A 20,630-nucleotide genomic window follows, 5' to 3' on the forward strand; every position below is an offset into this window, starting at 1 on the left:
CTGACGTAACTCTGCAGTGGGACAGGTGGGGGGGTAAATACAGGGAGTTAGAAATGTATGTTGAGGTGGTCTGTGTGCAGACTCCAGTACCCCCAAAAGGAAGAGCAGTCTTTTCTGCAGCTATGTCTATATAGCTGCTATGCCTATATAGCTGCTTTCTGCAGCTGTTAGTATGTCACTGTGCTTACACTGGTAGCATAATTATTGAGTATGTCATCTTCAGTTAAGCAAGGACTATAATTTTACCTTTTTGAATACCAATATAAAATAGATTTTAAAAGTAAATTTTTAAAATTTGTTCTGTATATCTCAGTTAATTTGTTCTATATATCTCAACTAAGTACAGAGACGCACAGGCCTGTTTTGGCCCTGCAAAACTGCATCATGGCCAGAGCAAGCCCGATGCACTTGTCTCTGCATAACATCTGAGACGATCTGAGGGAAACAGAAAGCTGCAATTGTGTAAGTGGGTTTGCTAGCCTGTCCTTTCAGACAGTGCCTCATTTTGTCCTCTCAGAGAATTGATTTCAAGGCCTAAATAGGCCGACGTTAGGTTTACAGCGTATCCTCCGAACCCCCGAGGGGCATTTCGCCCGGCAGGTAACCCACAGGGGTTCCGAGGGATAGCGTGAGTAAGGCACGGCGGTGGAGAAGGGCTCCAGGCACACGGCGCATTTTGGCGACCCTCCGCGCAGCCCCTTGCGCGCTGCTCCCCCCAGCCACCGCCTCAAACCCCCGAGCTGGGCTCGGCAGAGCGGCTCCCGCCGGCACAGCGCCGCCTGACACCGAGGGGCAGCTCCACATCGGGGCTGCCCGCCGAGAGCCGCCCCCTCGGGCACCCCACCCGCCCAGCTGAGGCGCCCCCACCCCGGCGGCCGCTCCCTCAGAGCCGCGCTCCGCCCTTGGCTCCGCTCCCTCCCTCCCTCCCGTCCCGGCCGTGCCGTGGCGCTGACGGGACTTGTAGTTTGACGGCCCCCGCCCTGCCCAGGGCCGAGCCCGGCTCCGCCGCCCGAGGACTGCAGGTCCCAGGGAGCAGCGGGCGGGCGCGGTCAGGTGGCGCCCAACATGGCTCCGCCGTGAGCCCGCTGCGGTGCGGGGCTGCGGCCGTGCGGGGCTGCGGCCGCCTGCGGGGCGGCGCCATGCAGAAGATCAAGTCGCTGATGGCCCGGCAGGTGAGCGCAGCGGGGCCGGGCGGGGGGCGGCTGTGTGGTGAAGTGCCCTGCTTGAGGCGTGGTTGTAGGGGCGTCGGGCCGTGGCACTGTAATGTGGCCTTGGGTGGCGTTAAATGTGCCTGGTCGGAAGGAAGGTGCCGGGGTGCGCGTGTGTAGGCACAGCCTGAGCGTGTTTCTGTCAGGCCGCTGTGCCCTGCGAGCAGCCGTCCCGAGGGTTGTGTCGGGGTGCTCGCCTCGGGGCCAGCCCTGCCGAGGTGCCGAGCCTTGCACAGGGGAGTGTCCGAGTCCCTCAGGTGCACGGAGCGTCGTTAAGCGAAGCCTCTTTGCCGTGTGCCTGGATTTCAGAGCTTAAAAACTGCTGCAGTGTCACCCGCCGGCTCATCACATGCCCCGGCTGGTTGTAGGAAGCGGTGGGAGAGCCAGGAACTGAACTTTGGCTCTCAGCGCTGTCCCCAGAGCATAGACAGGAGGCAGGGTTTAAAATGGAGATCGGCATGGAAGCCAAATTGCCCAAATACCGTTTTGGGCCCTGTACCATTACATCGCCGTAGATGGATAATGAGATTTTGGCTAGGATACAGTTTAGAGTCTTCTTTTACGTTGTAGGTCCTCTATAGTCAGGAGTCAGCCCAGCAGTGAGCGAGCAGCTCTCAGCCCACTTAACGGGAGCTGTTGGAAACCCACCCGGTGTGGAAATGGTGTGGTCTGAAAATAATACAATTTAGGCAATTCTCAGCCTTTGGGAGGGATTAAGGTCCACTCAGCATTCAATAAGTGCAACTTTTTACTGCTGATGGAAATAAGCTGCCTTCAACGCAAAGTTTTGAGGTGGTTGTGGAAGATTTCATGTCCAGTAGGAGAAGCCGCGACAGTTGCTTTGGGTTGTTTGTTACCTCGAATTTCGGATTCACAGCCTTTGGGGGGTAGGAACTGGGAAGGGAGGGTGTTTTCAAACCGTGCCCAAGAGAATCTGAGAACCAAAACCAGAATGAAGAGGTTTTGCATATGGGGAAGATGAAACAACCGTGAAGTGACGTAGCGACCATTCATGTGATGAACTTGTAAAACACTGTATCAGTGTCAGAGGATAAGTGCGCACTTTTTTCATTGTAAGCTCATGTAGTAATTGCATAGCTCCTCTCGTTTCAGAGAAAGCATTGGTACCCAGGGCGCGAAAGGGGCTTAGAAACAGTGTCACTGGTGTCAAACGGGGAGAATTTGAGGGAAATCTGACTGTGACTCGGGGCTCATGTGAACTGCCTGGGGTCTCAAGGGAAGGGTAGAGTCAGAACCACATCTGAAGCTTGAATTTTTAAGTTCACTTCTGCTTAGAAAGATAGCAGAGAATGTGCTAAGAAATGTGTTCTGTGATACTGCTTCATAAAATGCATTGCATATTGAACAAACACATACTCATCTGGTTACTTGATGCTTCCTGTATGAAGCTTGTCTAATAGAGCATATTCTACTTATGTGGCTTCGTGGGTGTTAGATAATAATAATGATATAAAAGAGCTAATGTCGGTTATGTATCTTTTTTCAGCTTAGTTATGCGTATGGAAAATGAGTCCTAATAGTTTTATATAGTAAATTGAGAAATCTTCCAACATCCAAAAATATTACAGCTACGGAGTAGGGTAGGTAGCACTTACCTTGAATTTGATTATTTGATTGCATTAAACCATTAAGTTTGTGGAACAAAAAACATTGTGTTTTTTGGACACATTTGCATTTTTAAACATCTGGAAGTTGGCAGGAGGATATAAGTGGACTTTGCTAAGAGGATATTAGTGAACTCTCCTAAAAAGGTACTTACTGCAGCATAAAGCTGGAAGTGCATAGATGTTTGAGGAATATAATTTATATACCAGTGGCCTCAAGGTTTTATAGAATAAGGGCTTAGCCTTCCAGACTTATGTCAGTGTAATGTATTAAAGGACTTGTAGGTTTTTTTTTCTTCAACAACAGGTAAGACTTGGGCAGTTTGATTGCAAGATATGTAAAATAATCAACCTTAACTGACTTAAAATTCTTTTAAAGGGTCTAAGAAGTCCTCAGGAGAGTGTCCATGACCTCAGTCCTATTGAAAACTTACGGATTCCTAGTAAGGTATGATACATGACCTCTTCCCACCCCCTTCAGTTTTAATTTTTCATTTTATATTTAGATGACACAGCTTTTTTTGTGTTTTTTGGTCCCGACAACGGATTTGCTGCTGTTGTTTTTGATGGCTTTATTTGCTCCTGAAATATTTCCTATCTGAAATATTTTTATGAAAGAATTAGAATTTTGAGGCAAAACAGTGCATCGAGTCAAAATGAGGGCGCATTAAAATTTCTTTCTTGGAACTTTGAAGTTGTCACTGGATGTTGATCTCAATATTTTTAGGTTTCCTGCTGAAATCAGGGTGGAGGGGGAAGAAGGGAAGGAAGTGCTTTTTGTCACTTAGGAAAGTACGTGATATAAGGGTAGCCTGCATAGTTCTAGTCTTGACATTCAGTCTTTGCATGCTTTTGCTGCCATAAGTGTATTTCAGAATTTCACATTTTTCATCTTCAGCATATGTAATTCATATTCTACTTTAAATGTTATAGCTTTAGAATAATAATCATTTTTATTTGTCTCACTATTCAGATGATGTCATCTCTCTCTCGTCTCACAGATCATGCTGAGTAATCTGTGTATGAGGGAGAAATTGTTACAATATTTGACTGCTAATGATTTGCAAGACTTACTGTGGATGATACTTATTCTCTTCCCCTAATTTGGACCTTGCCTTTAACCAATGAATTATTTAAGTTACTGACTTCAACTGAATTTTGATGCCTTATTTTACCATTTAAAAATCCCGTGTCTTTCTGTCTCTACATAAGTACATTGTAATATGATGCCTGTGCTAAGGCAGACAAGAAAATCAATGTTACTCCATGTTTAAAAAAATCAAATAACAATCTCTAAATTGGTACATAATATTCTGTTAAACAGTGGCCAATATATTGATTTCAAAGACTCAAAGTATTCAGTTGCAGTGATGTTGAAAGAACTGTCACATCTCCATGGCTCAGATTTCAAAACTGCAAATTCCTGCCACCCACTGGGCATCCAATTTCAAACAGCCTTTTCTGCCAAGTTGACTCTCCAGGTAAAAATAGAGGCAGGATATCTTGGTTGGCTCTCTGCTCTATAGTGGTTTGATGTTATGTGTCTGGTAAGCCTACACTTTGTATCAATAACAATGGGAAAACAAATACCTCTCAATTTGCAATTTTTTTTGTTAATTTTTGGAAGAGTTCTGGCAGTTGTATGCTGTCAACCCTTTGTAACGTGAGAACACTATCAGCAACTGTTCTGCAGAATCTCCTGAAAATTAGGAATTCTGTGCTGAAAAGGCAAGACTACATCAACATTAGAACTCATCACCTGATTTTTTTTTCAAAGCTGATAAAATTAGAGTATTATTCTCTTCTGTGCCATAGTATGAAGCTTTTATAGTTTTTCATTCTTCTAACACTCGTTCCCTTTCAAAATGTTTTAGGTGGGTGGTTTTAAAAATAACTGCTATATTAAGAATATATATTCTGAATATTCAGATTATGAATCTGAATATTCTTAGATGCTTATGTTAGCTATGTTGGCTTTTTCCTTCTCAACAAGGTATATTCAGTGAATCTCTTGTACAGGTAGCTATTTATCTGATAAAAACATTAGATCAGGTGAATATTGAGTAAAATTACTGTGTTTTCATCAGTTTATCTCCTGGCTATGGTCCAAGGCCATATATCACGGTAACTTTACTTCCATCCCTTTCCTTTTAAGAGGAAGGATTAATATTGACATCCCTCCTTAACTTCGCTAAAACCTTTATTGTATGATTTTACTTTCCAAATGGTAAGGCATCAGGTGAGACACTGTAATATGTCTTCTGGACTGTGGGCATCGATCCTGATACCCTTTCCTGAAACAGGAATTCTGGGTACTGAGGAGGGAAAGATTTTGTCTGTGTTTATGGTATGAGTAACCATCAAGGAGATCAGGTTTCAGTACTGAGCAGAAGTTGAAAGTCATTGAGCCCTTGTATATAGGTGTTTTGAACTGAAACTATATTCAATGTCACAGCAATGTACTGATGTCACAAATCAGAATAACATAATTACAGGTTCAAGTAGCTTTGCTGGATATAAGCTAATCCCTCTCAATAATTATTTTATAGAAATGGACAAGTTTGGTGAAGGGAATTCATTTTTGAATGCAAAAGTAAAGGCAATGAAAAGAAGTGCAGGTTTTTAAAGGCAATGAGTAAAACCATAGTATTAACCATAATATTGCAGGCTGCTTTTTGAAAACATATGTTGTTCTCTGCTGCCACATTTTAATAACGTTTTTTGTTCATATCTCGAATAACAGAAGTCTCAAGCTCGCAAGCCAAATACTGTTTGAACTATAGAATGGTTATGTTGCTACGCTTTCATCATCACACTTCCATAGTCAAAGTGCAATCCCCAGGCTGATTTAGGACAAGTGTTGCTCAAAGTTTCAAATGCTAAGTTAACATTGTAGAAAGGTGTACAGAAAAAAGGACTGCAGAGTCAGCATGAATTATTCAAAAGAGCACAAACCATTGATAGATAATGGTAACTCTAGGGACAAAAGTGTGTCTTTGAAATGGAAACTGTCAAACTAAATTGAAAGTCAAATGGAGAATACAAAGAATGGGGAAAGGAGTACATTGATGTTGCATCCCCTCGGGGAAAAGCCAGCAAAATTCTCATGGGTTTTGATATCTGAAAGTTACTTGCTGACCGGTGGCTTGCTGGTAAGCATGTGAAAGTGGAGACTGTGCTCCTCAGTTTTGTATTTTTTTTTGTTCCTTTTTTTTTTTTTTCCAAACAATGAAATGATTTACCATCTTTATTTTACTGAATACCCCTGAGTGTATGCACTCACATTACCCATTACTCCCAATAGGTTCTGCAACTGTCTTGAAAAATTCCAGTCTGCTTGCATCATATGAAGACAAATCACCAGCTAACTTGCTTTACTTTCTGTTATAATACAGAATCATGCTACCAACTCGGTAACACAGAGAAATAAACGTATAGTAGTTTAAGTCAGCGATGGAGTTTGTAGGTAAGGTAAATCTGAACTGAAAGGCAAAATTTCTAGAAGAAAGAGTAGCCTGCAGAATGATTTCATGTCTTCTTTGGGTTGAGATACCTTACTTCATCTGGATTGTGATTGTCCTGGGGAACTGTAATTCTTGGCATATCAGTGTCTTTTGATTGTTGAAAATGGTTTGTATTAAGGATCGTATAGAACTGCAGTACTGATTTTTGAACCATTCTGTGATTGTCAGCTTTGTTCTTCCCCAAGCTGATAACAATTCTGTTTAGTAGATTCTGTCACAAAAGGTTAAGAGAGGTATTTTGTACACTTCAATTCAAGTGTGTAGGGTTAATAATGAGATGATTTTGAATTAGGTTATTTTTATCTTGATGATAATCAGCTCATATGCAATACATAGAAATTAGTTGGCTTTGTGGCTTATGGTGGAAAAAAATACTGGAAGATTATTTTTAATGCTTTTCCTATAGATATAGAAGCGTGAATTTCTTAGTCTGTTGTGGGTTTCCATTTCCCCAACAATAGCTGCGTGCATTAAGTGGTGTGACTAATGTCTGGTCAGGCTTTGTTATTCTCTGCCTATCAGGAGAATTGTTTCCACAGTGTCATGTTTGTTTTGGTAGAGAGAAGGTTTTTTTATTAAGTACTCTGTATGCATATTGAAGAATGAAGGATGAAAAGAATGTTCTGGACGTTTCATGTGAAGGACAAGGGACCACCACAGACTTCCCTGTGGGACTTCATTCCGTAGCTGTGGATTAGCTAATAAATGTTTTATCTTGAGGTTGGTTTATATACATATATAATTACACATTATTAGGGAGGTATGCAAACATATCTACTTATAAGATAAGTTTTATATATATATATATAATATATATAAGAAGTCAAGCAGCGCCCTCATCCTAGAGTCTGGGATGAGCTTTCCTCTTAACACGGGTGTTATCCAAGTTCAGAACGGAGGGGTGGAAACTGACAGCATGTTCATTGGTGTTCTTTTGGCTCATGACAGAAGTAGGGAGGCTGTGTCCAAATGAGTACCAGGCAGACTTGACCCCTGGCTCTCCATATAGAGGTGTATCAGCTATTGCTGACCTTCAGCTTCTGATTAGGTTAGAAGCTTTTTAGATTTTTTCTGTCTCTAAGCAGTTTCTATTAACACTGTCTTGATCATGAACATTTCTCGGTGTCCGCTTCCCAAGTCTTTTGGTTGATTGTTAGTGGAATGCAGAAGGTTTTTGCTTCAACTTTGTACCAGTAATGCTTCAGTAGCAATGTTGTTTTTCGTGTTGCAGGCAGCGTAGAACAAAAGAGAGAGTGGGAGTATGACACACAGGGAAATTGCTGGGTAAGTCATCTAAAACTTCCTGAACTGCCTTTCAGATGAGTCTGCAATGAAGTGACTCTTTTGAAATACAGTTCAAGTAATTGCTGTAGGCTCCTGGACCCATAAACTTCTATTTCCATACACCAGGAAGGCAAAACAATGTGAGAAGTTTGTGGATGCAAATACTTTTATTTAGCAACGGTTTCTTCAAATTTGTAAGCTGTTAGACAGACAGTTCTTTGTTTCTGTTTGTGTTGTCTGCCCAGAAACTGTCTTTCACTGATCTGTTTAGGTGGCATTATGTAAGAGAGACCTGATCCTTAGGGTAGCGCTAATCATGGCCTGCAAGGAAGCATGTTAGACAGGTTAAATTGTCTTTCAGTGAAAGCATGGTCCAAAACACCATGGAAAGAAAAAAAAAAAAGTCACATTTGCACATCGCCACAAATGATGCAAATTTTAAGTAGGTAAAGTGTCTTGCTGAGCAAAACTTTGGAAACATGAGTACTTGAAATGGCATCTTAGATGTTATGTTGGCTGGTTATTGGTTGGAGAGTTCCTACTGCTGAATGTATGTATTAATCTGGGCAGTTGGACTGAAGTGGAGTACTTTGGGGTTCACCTTGCTGATGTGTCACTCTTTCTGATCTCCTTTGTATCTGATTTGGTTTAGCGGTGGTGAAGTTCTCTGCACGGTCATCATCACATGATTTTCCCATCCCAAATTTCTATAGGTTTTTCTATTCAGAATACTTCTTGAACTTCTGAATTTACATATTAACTTACTGGTAAACATTTTTTAATGTTGATTTTTTTTGAACTATTTTTTTAAAGGCAGATTTTTCAGTGGCAATAGTTTTGAGTTATAAAATATTTGAGTTATAAAACTGCCTTGAGGAATTTAATAAAGCTCTCTGTGCCTGTACACAGTGCGCAAATACTACCTCCACAGTGCTAAATTTGGCCTTCACTGAGGCCCTTGAAACAATGGGCTTCATATTGTAAGCTTTTTTGTATCCCTCACTGAAGGGATGAGGAAAACTGAATATCTGCAAACTAGGCAAGGATTTTTGCTTCCTTCAGTGGTGAGTGAAAAGGCTGGCCATGAGCCTGTTAGTTGTTTGAAACTAGTGGAGCATAATGGACTGGAAGCTGCCATGGCATGAAGTCTGGTGTAATTTATATGGGAGCTTAAGTTTATTCTGGAGAGTCATTCTCTCTGGACTGACTGTTCTTCTAGAAAGAATGAACAAGATAAAGAAAAAGCCTGTCCATTTAATAAATATTTCCCCAGGTACTGTTTTTGTGAGAAACACTGAGATAAATGGTTTTTCTAACACAGAAGATGGTTTCTGAGTAATTTTTCTAGCCATGCCAACCTCAGTGTCATTTTTGTGCTGAAAAATGTGTTATTCTACAAAGTTAAAAGGTCATTGATTAGGCTTCATTAAAACGTTCATATTAAAAACAGTCCTCCTAATTTATTAATAAGTGCCTCTAAATCTAGAAGAATAGGTATCCGTGGTGGCCTTCTTAATGTATGTTTAGGGGATATCAGTCACCACTGACTTAAGGCATTGACGTATTTCACCAGCATGACAAGATACACATCATCAAGAAATTCAGATTGTTCAAAATCTTTCTTGCATTTATTTTATTTTCCTTTTTATTTTTATTTTTTTAACAAATGACTATGCCAGGAACTTATAGCCAAACATGCGGGTGATAAATTAGGTGATTCCATTTGCGGTGGTTCACTGGACAAATTAAGCTGACCCTGTCTTGGATATTTTTTATTTTTAGTTTCTTACAGATAAAGCTCAGTGTACTGTAAAATGTTAAGCTAATTTAAAGAGGGGCTCTGTGTTCAGCATAAAGCTGCCATTTGTTAGGAAGCCCAGCAGGAAGCACACTTTGTTTGTTGTAAAGGACAGGAACACATATGGTTAGATGACAGATAGTTGTTTTGTTAGTGAAACTGTTGCAAGAGCAGCCTGCCACTGAATCTGAATGCGAGCATCATCTGCTGATTCATGCGCCCTCATGTGATGGAAGCTTCAAAATCACAGATTAAACAAATGAAAAATGCCCCCCGGAGCCTCTTTCAAGAACCTATTCCTTCTCAGCCCTTACAGCCCGGTCTCTGTTTCACGTGCCCTCAGTGAGGCTGAAAGGGGGTGAGGTGAACAGGAGCTGTCGGGGTGCCCCGTCCCCCTCAGGCCTTCCCGCCCTGGCGCGGCCTCCCCAGAAGATGGAGGCCGCTGCCTCCGCCCCCCGGCGGGTGGCGCCCGAGCATCGCGGGGCGGCCTCTGCCCTGGCCTCCGCCGTGCCGGCCCGGGGCCCCCCTTGGCAGCCTGTTTTCTCGGTGGCAGCTGCTTTGGGGCCGTTTTTTTCCCCCGTGAAGGCAGTTTTAGAGGAGCAGCGGCTCTTTTTGATGCTTTAGGAAATTGTTCGCGTGTCGCACCTTGGTTGCATTTATTTGTGTAGGAAAAACAGCACCTTGCTGTGTGGGTGAAATCTCGCTTTTCCTTGTAACGTACGTGCTTTGATGTTACCGAGTGACGTACAAAATGAGGAAGTTTGTGATTGTTCGGTAAATTAATCTCAAATCTGCTGCCTTTGGCTGGTGAAATAAGCTCTTGAGTTTTTGGTGATGAAAATATGGGCACCTTGTCCCACTGTAGCAACTTGTGTCAGAGGCTTGGGGTCTTGATGGGATACTTCAGTCTGTTGGACCACTTTGCCAGGGTTAAATTCTGATATCAAATAATATGATCAGAGCTATATCTTGAATTTCCTTCCCTCCCTTCCTTCTACCCTGCATTTTTCCCTTTTGAATCTCTAATAAAGGTTTTTCATTCTTTCAGTGGGAACAGCCCACTTCAACTTCAAATATTAGTTGAAAAATCCAGTATGGGAGGATGAGAGGTTCAGACTCAGTCCTCAGTTTGTGGTGACGAGTGGGCGCAGGTGGGTTCTTGAGAAGACCTTCCACATGAGATTGCGCCAGGAGGGAGGAGAATGCACATCTTGAATATTAGCTGTCACAAAGCTGTTGGTGCCTGTCTGTTTAGACCACCCCACTAGCTGGAGAAAAATCTGTAACGTGTTAATATTGTGCAAAGAAAGCAGATCTGTTACGGTTTTGCCTATAAAAAAGTCAAGTGTTTAATGGCATGTCTTTTATCAAAGTTGCCAAAGTGAATTCGGAGAGCTAAATTGAATGGTTACACATTTGTAGTGACACTGTCTACCCTAGGTTTACAAAAATAGTTCTTCAGATTAAAAAATAAATCAGATTTTAGTCTTTTCTTTTTATGAAAAATTCTACAGTATGCTAAGCTTCAGGAGAAAAACTGCGGACTCAGCATGCGTTTATGCCACAAACAAATGTTGAGGAAGAAATGTTTAGGTAATCTGAGACAATGAAGCTTGCACTGTTCTTTGAAAAGTTTTGACTGTCTTGTTTGTAATGAGAAATACAAGCTGGAGTGTACAGATCTTTCTATTCTCAAGAAATTATTGCTTCTTGTACTGAAGTTCTTAATGACTTTCAAAAAATACTTGTTTTGGTAAGCATTGTTCCTTCTAGGCTGTGATATTATGTCATGGAAATCCACCTTTTTTGTTTTGTGAAGGAGGAGCTCAGAGAATCACGGGAAGAACCAACTGATCCTCAAGCTCAGCAAGAAATAATTAATAGTATTGAAGAAGTTTATTTTTCCAATGATTCCTTTGATATTGTGAAGTATGAATTAGAGGTAAGTTGTTGTTATAAAAGAAAAGGCAGTAATGTAACCAAACATGAAGGTCAAAAGTCAGCTTCTTTCAACGACCCATTTTTTGTTTGTTTCTTGTATCCTGAATTAATGCAAAACAGTGTGGATTTTGTTTTGTTTTTTGTTGCCCCTCCCCATACCCAAATCTTCTTGCAGTTGTATGGAGCTTCCAACCTATGGTATTAGTATGGAGTCTCTTCTTTTAATGTGATAGAATTAATATCAGGCCTAATGTGCTAACACGTACTTAGAACTTTAAACTACTATGGGAAAGTCCAAATAGTTGGAGGAAAAAATGCCTATTCTGTATTTTGGGTATTTTTTTAAACAGATGGAATTAATAGACTGAGAAATGAGTAGTTTCAATGACTAGGGGCTTGTGTATGTTACATGTATGTCTTAAAATGGGGTAACTTTGAGGAAATTATGATATTATGCTTTTTAACACTGATTAATTTCAGCATCCATTATTTGAATACAAATTAGATTGCAGAAGCAGTAAGAATGTTTCTTTAATTAAACTGATTGGTTAGTTAATACTGCATACGTATTTTATGTATTTTCTCACTGAATTTTATTTGTTGTTCACATTCAGAGGCTTCCTCCAGTACTTAGTCTTCAAGAACTGGAAGAGTACAGAGATAAATTGAAACAACAGCAAGCTGCTGTAAGTAAAGGTGTTTAGTATACTGTCAGAGTTTTTTATGTTGTCTATAACTGTAGGTTGAAGTGAAAATACAGAAGTATTGTAATAAGGATCAAATGGGCTGTTTCTTTATAAACTTTATTTTTAGTTCAGTTTTTCCAACATATTGGAAGAAATAAAATATTCAACACAGCACTTAATAGTGCTGTAGAGTCCCTTTTTTGAGAGACTTTAGGCAATGTAAAACATAAAATGTTTAAAGAAAAACCAACCTCTTTCTTTAGAGTCCGTATTTTTTACCATATTTTTACCTTATTTTTCATTTGCTGATTTATTTTTTTCAGTTGTCCCCAAGTGTTTCTAGTGAGAGCTATATACTTATTATGAAATGAAATAATGAGTAATAACTGTAGTTTATGGGGCAATGAGAGCTGCAGCTCCTGAAAGGTATTTGTTACTTTTCAGGCTTTTTTGAATACAGTAAATATTGATTTTTTTTTTTTGCTCTGAAAGATGAACAGGAAATGAATGTATTAGCTGGCATTTGGAGAGTACCTGCAAATAACAGTATTAATCCTAACTCACATATTTAAACGGATGAAATGTACATCAGAAAATATTGAACCACTAACAATACACAAAGAACAAGTTCTTTTGGCCTAACATGGTTTTTCCCAGAATAAACCTATGAAATTTTGTGAGCTATTAGTGAGAAGTTGGGCAAATGAAAATTCTGTGTTCCTTACCAAGAGGTGATGAGCTTAAGAGGACATCTGGTGGTGACCTATTTTAGCAAGGAAATACACTCAATGCTGAGAGACAACTTCATAGGCATATGCTGAATAATCCCAATACCTGTTATCAATGTCTTGGCCATTCTGTATGCACAGTGGGAAACAGCATGGGCGTAGTTTCAGTGCATGGCTGCTTCTGAGATGTGAACTGGGAAGTACATGTAGCTAACAAATAATAGAGTAGAGAACTGAGCATATTTCCCAGGAAATACGATCCATTTGTGTCTTTCTGTACTATTAGATACAATACTCAAGAAGTCTGCTTTTGAAATAGAATAAATACTGTATTTTTCAGTTCAGTGGCTGAATCTATGGCTGACATAGGAATTTACAACAGTGATTTAGAGAGAATTCCAACTTTTTAATTCCTATAGCACAAAATACTCAAATGACAATGAATTATTTGTAGTAGAGCTCTGATCTTCCACTTCTCACTGGCTGTTACTGTCTGCTTTTGCACTACTGATTTTGGTGATGTCTTTGTTTCACTATAGACTCCATGTTTTCTGTAGTTTCTCCATTCCATTACAATTTTCAATTCCATTGAGCCACTCAATACTTATTTAATATGTGAGTCATGACAGCTTTAGTTTGAGTAGTCATCTGGGTACAAATAATTTGAATTAGGAGGCTTTTTTCCTGTACATCTGTTTGGCTTTGTTTTAATTAATAGCCTGATATACACAGCTGTATTTTTTTTTTTTTTCCTTCAGGAGACAAAATACTTTTTCCTGATGTGGCTAGGAAGAAGAAAATTGTTTTCTGGTCCCCTCAAAAAACACTGCAGTTTGCATGCATTGATAATTGCAACTGCTTTTAGCAGCCACGTTCATTGCTAGTGGCTGTATTTCTAGATTACAAAGGTTAAGAATTAAAAAGTACATCAGCACAGCAGTATAGAAGCTGTCAAAAGCAGGGGGACAATATGGAAAGGAATGTAATAACCCGTTATATGATGGTTCATTTAAAAGAAAGAGAAGAGAATTGCTTGTAAGCTCAGAAAAGTACTATCAGGAAGTTCAAGCAAACAACAAAAATGGCTGTGGCAGATGGTTGACAGTGTTTAGATTTTTATTGGTATTAGGTACTCAAGAACTTGCAAAGCGACAACAAAAATAGTGAAAAGTGAAAATGAAATGCATTGTCTCCTATTCATGTGTACTGCTTAATGAATCCCTTTAACAGTGAAGAATCAAGCTGTTAGATTTGTGCTAGAGGCGTGAATGGCTAACAAGTATATGCCTTTTGTAAAGTTTTCACATATACAAGGCTAAATGGAAGAAGAGATTAAAAAGAAGTGAAAATTTTTGTAGGATATAGACTGTGTATAGAGCAAAGCTTCCTGAGAGCCCCAACGTCGTGTAGACTTGTGTAGCTTTTGGCTTCGTAACATCCTTTCCTGTGCTCCTACCTCACAAGGAGCAGTTCTTTTGCTGTCCTGCAAAAGAAAGTTGTAATATCAGAGTCCTTTGAAGACCATTTGCATGCAGGTGCTCTTCCAAAGGACGGGAACTGAACTGGTGGAGCCGTTGTGAGTGTTACAGGGATGCTGTATTTTGAAGATCCCAGTGTCATACTGCATTTGAATAAGCAGTTTACAAACCTGCAGTGTGTAAAACAAAACAACCGAAGAAAACCGAAAAACCTCCCTCATCACTCTTTCCCACAAGTACAATGGGGCTGGCTGACAGTCACAGCCAGTTTTACTTAATTTTTGTTTCTGGAAGTGTTGGTCCCTGTGAAGAATATAGAGCAATACCAGTAACGTTTTTGTCATGTTTGAAACTGTTTCTTCTTAAATGTCTGTAGTACCTGCTGAAAAATAAACAAGCAACCAAAACCTACAAACTGTTTTCAAGCTTGCGTTCATATGACTGTTAATGTTGGATTTCTTTCTTTCTTTTTTTTTTTTTTATTTTGTGTGTGCACAAGAGCCTGATCAAAGCAACAATGCTGGTTCTTAAATTCAGTACAGGCAGGAGCCCTCAGGAGCGTTCCACTTACTGTTAGTTCAGAACAATGGAGAAAGTTTTAAAATATGCATGTTCTGAGAGCTAAAGAAATGGTGTAATGTGCACAGGGTGAATATTCCTTTTGGCATGGATTTTATTTAATATGGTATCTGTCTGAAAGGTAAGCGTCATCATGACTTTCTTAGATCCCCATGGTAGATGGTTAACTTAAGTTTCTGCTCTAGCGGTAGCATAAAGAGAATGTAAGCATTGTAGTTACGTATTTTATTCTGTTTTTTATTCTAGCATCTTTAACGGGCAGAGAAGTAAGATTAATTTAAAAATGGTCATTGATTCCTAGATGAAATTGTAAATAAACATTTTTCTTTCATGATCCATGTGATTTCTAGGGTTTTTAACTTGTTATGGCTGGCATATTTATTAATAAGTTCGAAAACTACAGGAGTGACAGAATCACAAAGTCACTGTAGAACTTCAGTATAGAGACTGGCTACTTTATTGAGATTGCTGTGTATCAATTCTGGTATTCTTGTTTTTAAGGTATCTAAGAAAGTTGCAGACTTGATTCTTGAAAAACAGCCTGCATATGTTGAGGTAAGACTAGTGTCATTTTTTAACAGTAAACCACTCAAATTTGTCCCCTTATAATACTGCTTGTTTCAGTTGGGATTAAATACAGTAATTGGTTAGAAGAGATGCTAGTGCTTGGCTGGAAGTAGTTGTTCTAGCTAAACCTGGATCCAGCTAAACCTGTATCTCTGAAGGGTGAATGAAGGGTGTTTCAACCTGGGGGCTCTTTAGGATGCTAAATGCTTCTACATATGACTTCATTATGATGGTTTTCTGAAAACATGAATTCACATGCTTGACCAGTACCTGTAATGGACTCGAAGAGGAGCTTTTTGAGCACTTGTGTTTAGGAATGGTTTCAGATTTTTATACACAAGAGCAAACAGTAATGACCTTTTTTAAGAGAACTTAACCAGAAATCTTCTGCTGATCTCAGTCAATCATGAGAGGAAAGCATCAGAATGCTGAGCTGGAAATGGAGTCTTAACATGTCAAGGACCTCCGAGAGCAAAATGAAGTGGAATTGCTCTTACTACTGCCATGCCAACGTTCTGCTTCTCTCTCCTCCCTCCCAGAACATAATTGGAAGAACAGCTATCATAATGATTCTCTGAAGAGGTGTTTTTTTTTCTACCCATTTGCTTTTAATAATGTCCCTATACATGTGGTCAGCTCAGCCTGGTTTTATCTGATTTTCTTTTTTTTTTTTTTTAATTAAATCTGATTTATCAGGAAATGACACTGAGAAAACTGCAGAAGGAAAACTCAGGATTGTTTTGAAAGTAGTCTGAGAATTACCCTGTGATGGATAATCCTGTGTGTGTACAGCATCTCACATAGCAGAACCTTTTTATTGTGCTCCCCTGATAGTCCATCAGTACTTGTTTCTTGAGCTCAAAGGCAAAACGCTGGGCCAGTTCTATTTACTGTCTCAAATATATGCAAAATAAAGGAAGTCTGCCATCACAAAGGTATGTGAGAGGCCCTCAACTTGGAAAGACCGTACTAGGACCTTGCTGAAGAGGACCAAAAAAATTGGCTTAGCAGCTTTGGAGAATTAACCATTCCCAGTACTCACAATTTAGTGTCTTGTGCATTGGCTGCTGACACTTCAGCTATTTTCTTCTGGTCTCATCTTGATGTCTGGGGGACTGGCACGTCTGCACGCACGCTGAGGGGAGTGACTGCCCCAGGCCTTCTTTATAGGTTGTAGTATTCTGGTGTTAGCCAAATAATTCAGGGCCAAGAGCCACGCACCTGTGACGATACAAAAGATTAAGAAGTTTTCCAGACTTTCAGAATATCTGTTTGAGGTTGTTCTGCATCTTCCTGGTTAAGATGGGTCATACTTTATGAATCCTGAAGAAAGCATTGTCATATGAGCCATTACTGTAATTCTGTTTTGGTTAAGCAGCTGGAGAGAGTGTGATACATCTTTCTTGACTGACTGACCAAGAGATGATCTTAAACTGAACCGAATTTTAAACTTATTTTCACTTGCCAAGTCTTCAAAATAAATTTAATTTTCAAAGTGAAAATCTTCCTTCTTCCCATGGAAAGCACTCAATATGTTTTTAAATGATGAGGAGTATTTAAAAAAATAATTTAAAAGTGGAGAGAATGCTCACTGTTCTGCAGTGCTGTTCCTAACAAAAGGAATATGTACATGAAAAACATTTTTTTTTTTTTTTTGACGAAGTTGTGATTGTGCTAGGCACTTCACAAAGTCAAAATCAAGCTAAGTTCAGGTTGCTTGTGCTGAAGAGTTTTCAGCTTAAATTCAACCGGATACAATTAACGTTCATTATGAAATGACATTTATTAAATTTTTAGAATGCAAATGTTTCTAAGAAGATGTGAAATGTGTGAATGATATGTGAAACATGTTTTTCTTTTTCTGTTTTGTTTTGTTTTTGTTACCCTTTGGCATATTAATGCAAATTAATCTGTATTTCTGTCCCTGATTATTATGCTGTGGGGTATTCTGTTAATCATATACAGACTCTTAGGCTGCATGTGGAGTATATAAATGAAGAGGCTCTCAAGGCAATGAAAATGTATTTCATGTATCTTTCTTCAAAGGAGAATTGTGTTTTAAGAGATAGCTTGTTTTAATGTTACATACCAGTGTTTAGCATATATAAAAAGCTGAAGCAAGTAATATATAAAGGAACTCTAAAAAGTTGTTATAACATCTCAAGATAAAACCTTCTAATTGCTAGTCTTCGCTGGTAGGTAGCAGAACTTTAACTTGTGTGTTTATTTAACCTGTTGTCTCTGTAGGAACTTGAACGTGTTACATCATTACAGACTGGTCTTCAATTAGCAGCTGTTATTTGTGCAAACGGAAGAAGGTATCTTGCTTAAATAATGGTAGAAACTGAAAAGGGGAAAAAGGGATTTAAAAAGACATTTGTAAGGAGGTCACTTGCTGATAATATTTTCTGTTTATGTGCTGAGTGGAATTAGCAATAGTAAATGTACTAAAACGTACTAGTTGCTTTTTTTTTTCTTCCAACTTTCACTGTTAATTGCAAGTTCTGTTTAAACAGATACCTTTTGGGATATACCACTGATCCACAGACAAGTTCTGCAGAAGGGATAACATACCTTCTAAATAGTCTGTTGGTGTGTGTCCTGGGTTTGGCTAAGAGTAAATTTTCCTCCTAGAAGTTGGTACGGTGCTGTGTTTTGGATTTAGGATGAGAATAATGCTGATAACACACCGATGTTTTAGTTATTGCAGAGCAGTGCTTAAACTAAGTCGAGGACTTTTCAGCCTCTCATGTTGTCCTGCCAGAAAAGAGGCTGGGGTTGCACCAGAAGCTGGAAGGGGACACAGCCAGGACAGCTGGCCCGGGCTGGCCAAAGGGATGTCCCACACCACGTGGCGTTGTGCTGAACAATTAATAGGGGGTGGCTGGCCAGGGTGGGGGCACCACTGCCTGGGGATGGGCTGGGTATTGGTTGGCGGGTGGTGAGCAATTGTACCGTACATCATTTGCTTTGTATATATTACTATTATTATTACTATTTCTCCTTCTTTTCTGTCTTACTAAACTTTATCTCAGCCCACAAGCTTTTACATTCATCCTCCTGATTCTTTCCCCCATGCCACTAGGGGAAGTGATGGGGAGAGTGAATAGACTGTGTGGTGCTTAGCTGCCCGCCGGCTTAAACTAAAATATGGTGTCATCTCAGTTTCAGGGTTTCCCTAACAATGCTTGCAATTTTATTTTCTAGCATGTCTGATGATGTGCATGCTAGCGTTTATTCGAAATGAGCCTTATGTTATATATTATGGAAGATTGTCGTGTTCATTGTTAACTTCTACAGACACCTGAATATTGCAAAGGAGGGATTCACACAAGCTAGTTTGGGACTTCTTGCAAATCAAAGGAAACGACAATTGCTTATTGGACTGCTAAAGTCTCTGAGAACAATAAAAACACTGGTATGTGAAGATTTTTTTTCAGTCAATAGCAAAATATTTTTCTTCATTTCTTTGTAGTTATCACTGTTTTCTTTCTCTTTTTAGCAAAGAACTGATGTACGCTTAAGTGAGATGCTAGAGGTAAGTCCCTCCCAGACTATTGTATCTAGAAGCTATTGTATTTCTGTCAGTCATCTTAATTTTGTCCCTTCCTTCCTTCATTTTATGAGCAGGCTATGATGAGTGTTTGTTGTGAAATAGTATTTTTGTTCTTGTTTTAAATGTTGTGAGAAATACTTCATACCAAATTAGACAGCCCCTATGGAGGGGGACAGGGCAGTATTTTCTATCAAAGACTCAATCCTTCAGAACTTAGTTTCAGAACTTAGGCTTCAGTTAGTTCAGTGAGAGTTCTGTCTTCACTCTCCTCTTTACACCTCTGCTTATACTCCTTTTCTGGCTTTAGCTTCATACTTGGAATTAAAAAAGCAAGTGAGGTTTAGCTGGTTCTTGATATACCTGGTCTGGATAAAGTATTTCTACTGGTATATTATTTTACACATTTATATATGGCCTTCCTACTTAGTATTTTATTTTGAAGTGGTGGAGCTTCCCTCCTTATTTAGTGGCTTGGCTTTTTAATAGTCAGTTGTAGAAAAAGTTGTAGCACGCAGGCCATGACGCTGAAAATTCTGCTGTTAAGGTGTGTATATATATATTGCCTAAAATGTAGTAGGTACTGTGCAGGGCAAAAATAAGATCTTGTCTTCAGGTGTTTAAATTGTGTGAAAGTCACATTGAAGAGTTTATTGACAGATATATTTTGATCATGTCGTGTAACTATTTTGACTTGGTAGCTTGCTGATTATTTTTAGCTGAGGTTGGATAGAACGTCATTATGATAATCCCTAGTTACTAAATTTGGAGATTGAATCTTACTAATTTTAACTCTTAAGATTCTTTAATTCCATTTTGGGTAATACACCTTGTCTCACACTTTGTTATTCTTTGTCAAGCAAGAACGTATTAATTCACCTGAGGCTGCACCAATGTTATTTTCTGCTCAATAAGCTTAGGTTTTTATTAGCTTTTTATTAGCTATTTATTTCTGTGCTGTGTTGTATTGCACAGGAAATCAGATCTTCACTGCTGGTAGTTGTTCTCTTGAGACAGAGGTGTGGGTGTTGCATCTGCACGCAGACCCTAATGTCAGATTTGTCAGTGATCTTTAAACATTTACCTGCTAAAACTGCCCTTTCTGGCTAACTGGAGTTTTAGAACTGTGTTGACTGTCTTCTCCCAAATACCGTATCCCAGGTATTAGCTATTTCACTGTCTTTACTCTGAGAGGAAGTTAGTAGGTTGGAATATATGAGTTTTATACATGTGTATGTATATACACACATACATACACACATATATAAAATACACATAGTAGCCATACAGAGATGAACATTTAAGCAGGGTTCCCAACTAAAACAGGAGTGACAGAAACAGAAAGGGGTGAGCCACATCTGGAATACATCAGTAATATGTGTTACCCAAGCAGGCTTTGCAATTTGTGATGAAGAGATGAGAGCATGGAACTTGCTGCTTTGCAGCCCTGGTAGACTTAATGGAGCCAGGTTTCCAATGGAGAAAGACGCAGAGCTGTAATTGCAGCAATCATTTTAAGCCAGTGTATTGTTTTATCATCATCTAGTGGATAAAGCATTTTTTTTTTTTAATAGCCAAACTTGATCTACATTAGAATGCTGCTGTTAAAAACAGTTTTATTTGAGAAACTTCTTTACGGTAATAGCTAAATATACATTG

At 39.4% G+C, this 20,630-nt stretch overlaps 1 protein-coding gene across 2 annotated transcripts in view; it reads left to right on the forward strand.

The window, feature by feature from the left end:
* The first annotated feature begins 1,017 nt into the window (after positions 1 to 1,017).
* The window catches only part of VPS50 (VPS50 subunit of EARP/GARPII complex), a 78,884-nt gene continuing 59,271 nt past the window's right edge, over positions 1,018 to 20,630 (forward strand). Inside the window, exons 1-8 of one of the 2 annotated variants that reach the window (XM_013187007.3) lie at positions 1,018 to 1,172; positions 3,213 to 3,281; positions 11,259 to 11,381; positions 11,995 to 12,066; positions 15,353 to 15,406; positions 17,666 to 17,736; positions 18,719 to 18,836; positions 18,921 to 18,956. In XM_013187007.3, the coding sequence (XP_013042461.2) occupies positions 1,140 to 1,172; positions 3,213 to 3,281; positions 11,259 to 11,381; positions 11,995 to 12,066; positions 15,353 to 15,406; positions 17,666 to 17,736; positions 18,719 to 18,836; positions 18,921 to 18,956 (576 nt within the window). In that variant the 5' untranslated portion in view covers positions 1,018 to 1,139. Of the gene's footprint in view, positions 1,173 to 3,212; positions 3,282 to 10,153; positions 10,214 to 11,258; positions 11,382 to 11,994; positions 12,067 to 15,352; positions 15,407 to 17,665; positions 17,737 to 18,718; positions 18,837 to 18,920; positions 18,957 to 20,630 lie in introns of those variants that run through there. The other variant, XM_013187009.3, reaches the window with a different exon arrangement.

The sequence above is a fragment of the Anser cygnoides genome, chromosome 2 (genome assembly GCF_040182565.1).
Source record: "Anser cygnoides isolate HZ-2024a breed goose chromosome 2, Taihu_goose_T2T_genome, whole genome shotgun sequence".
Classification (NCBI taxonomy): domain Eukaryota; kingdom Metazoa; phylum Chordata; class Aves; order Anseriformes; family Anatidae; genus Anser; species Anser cygnoides.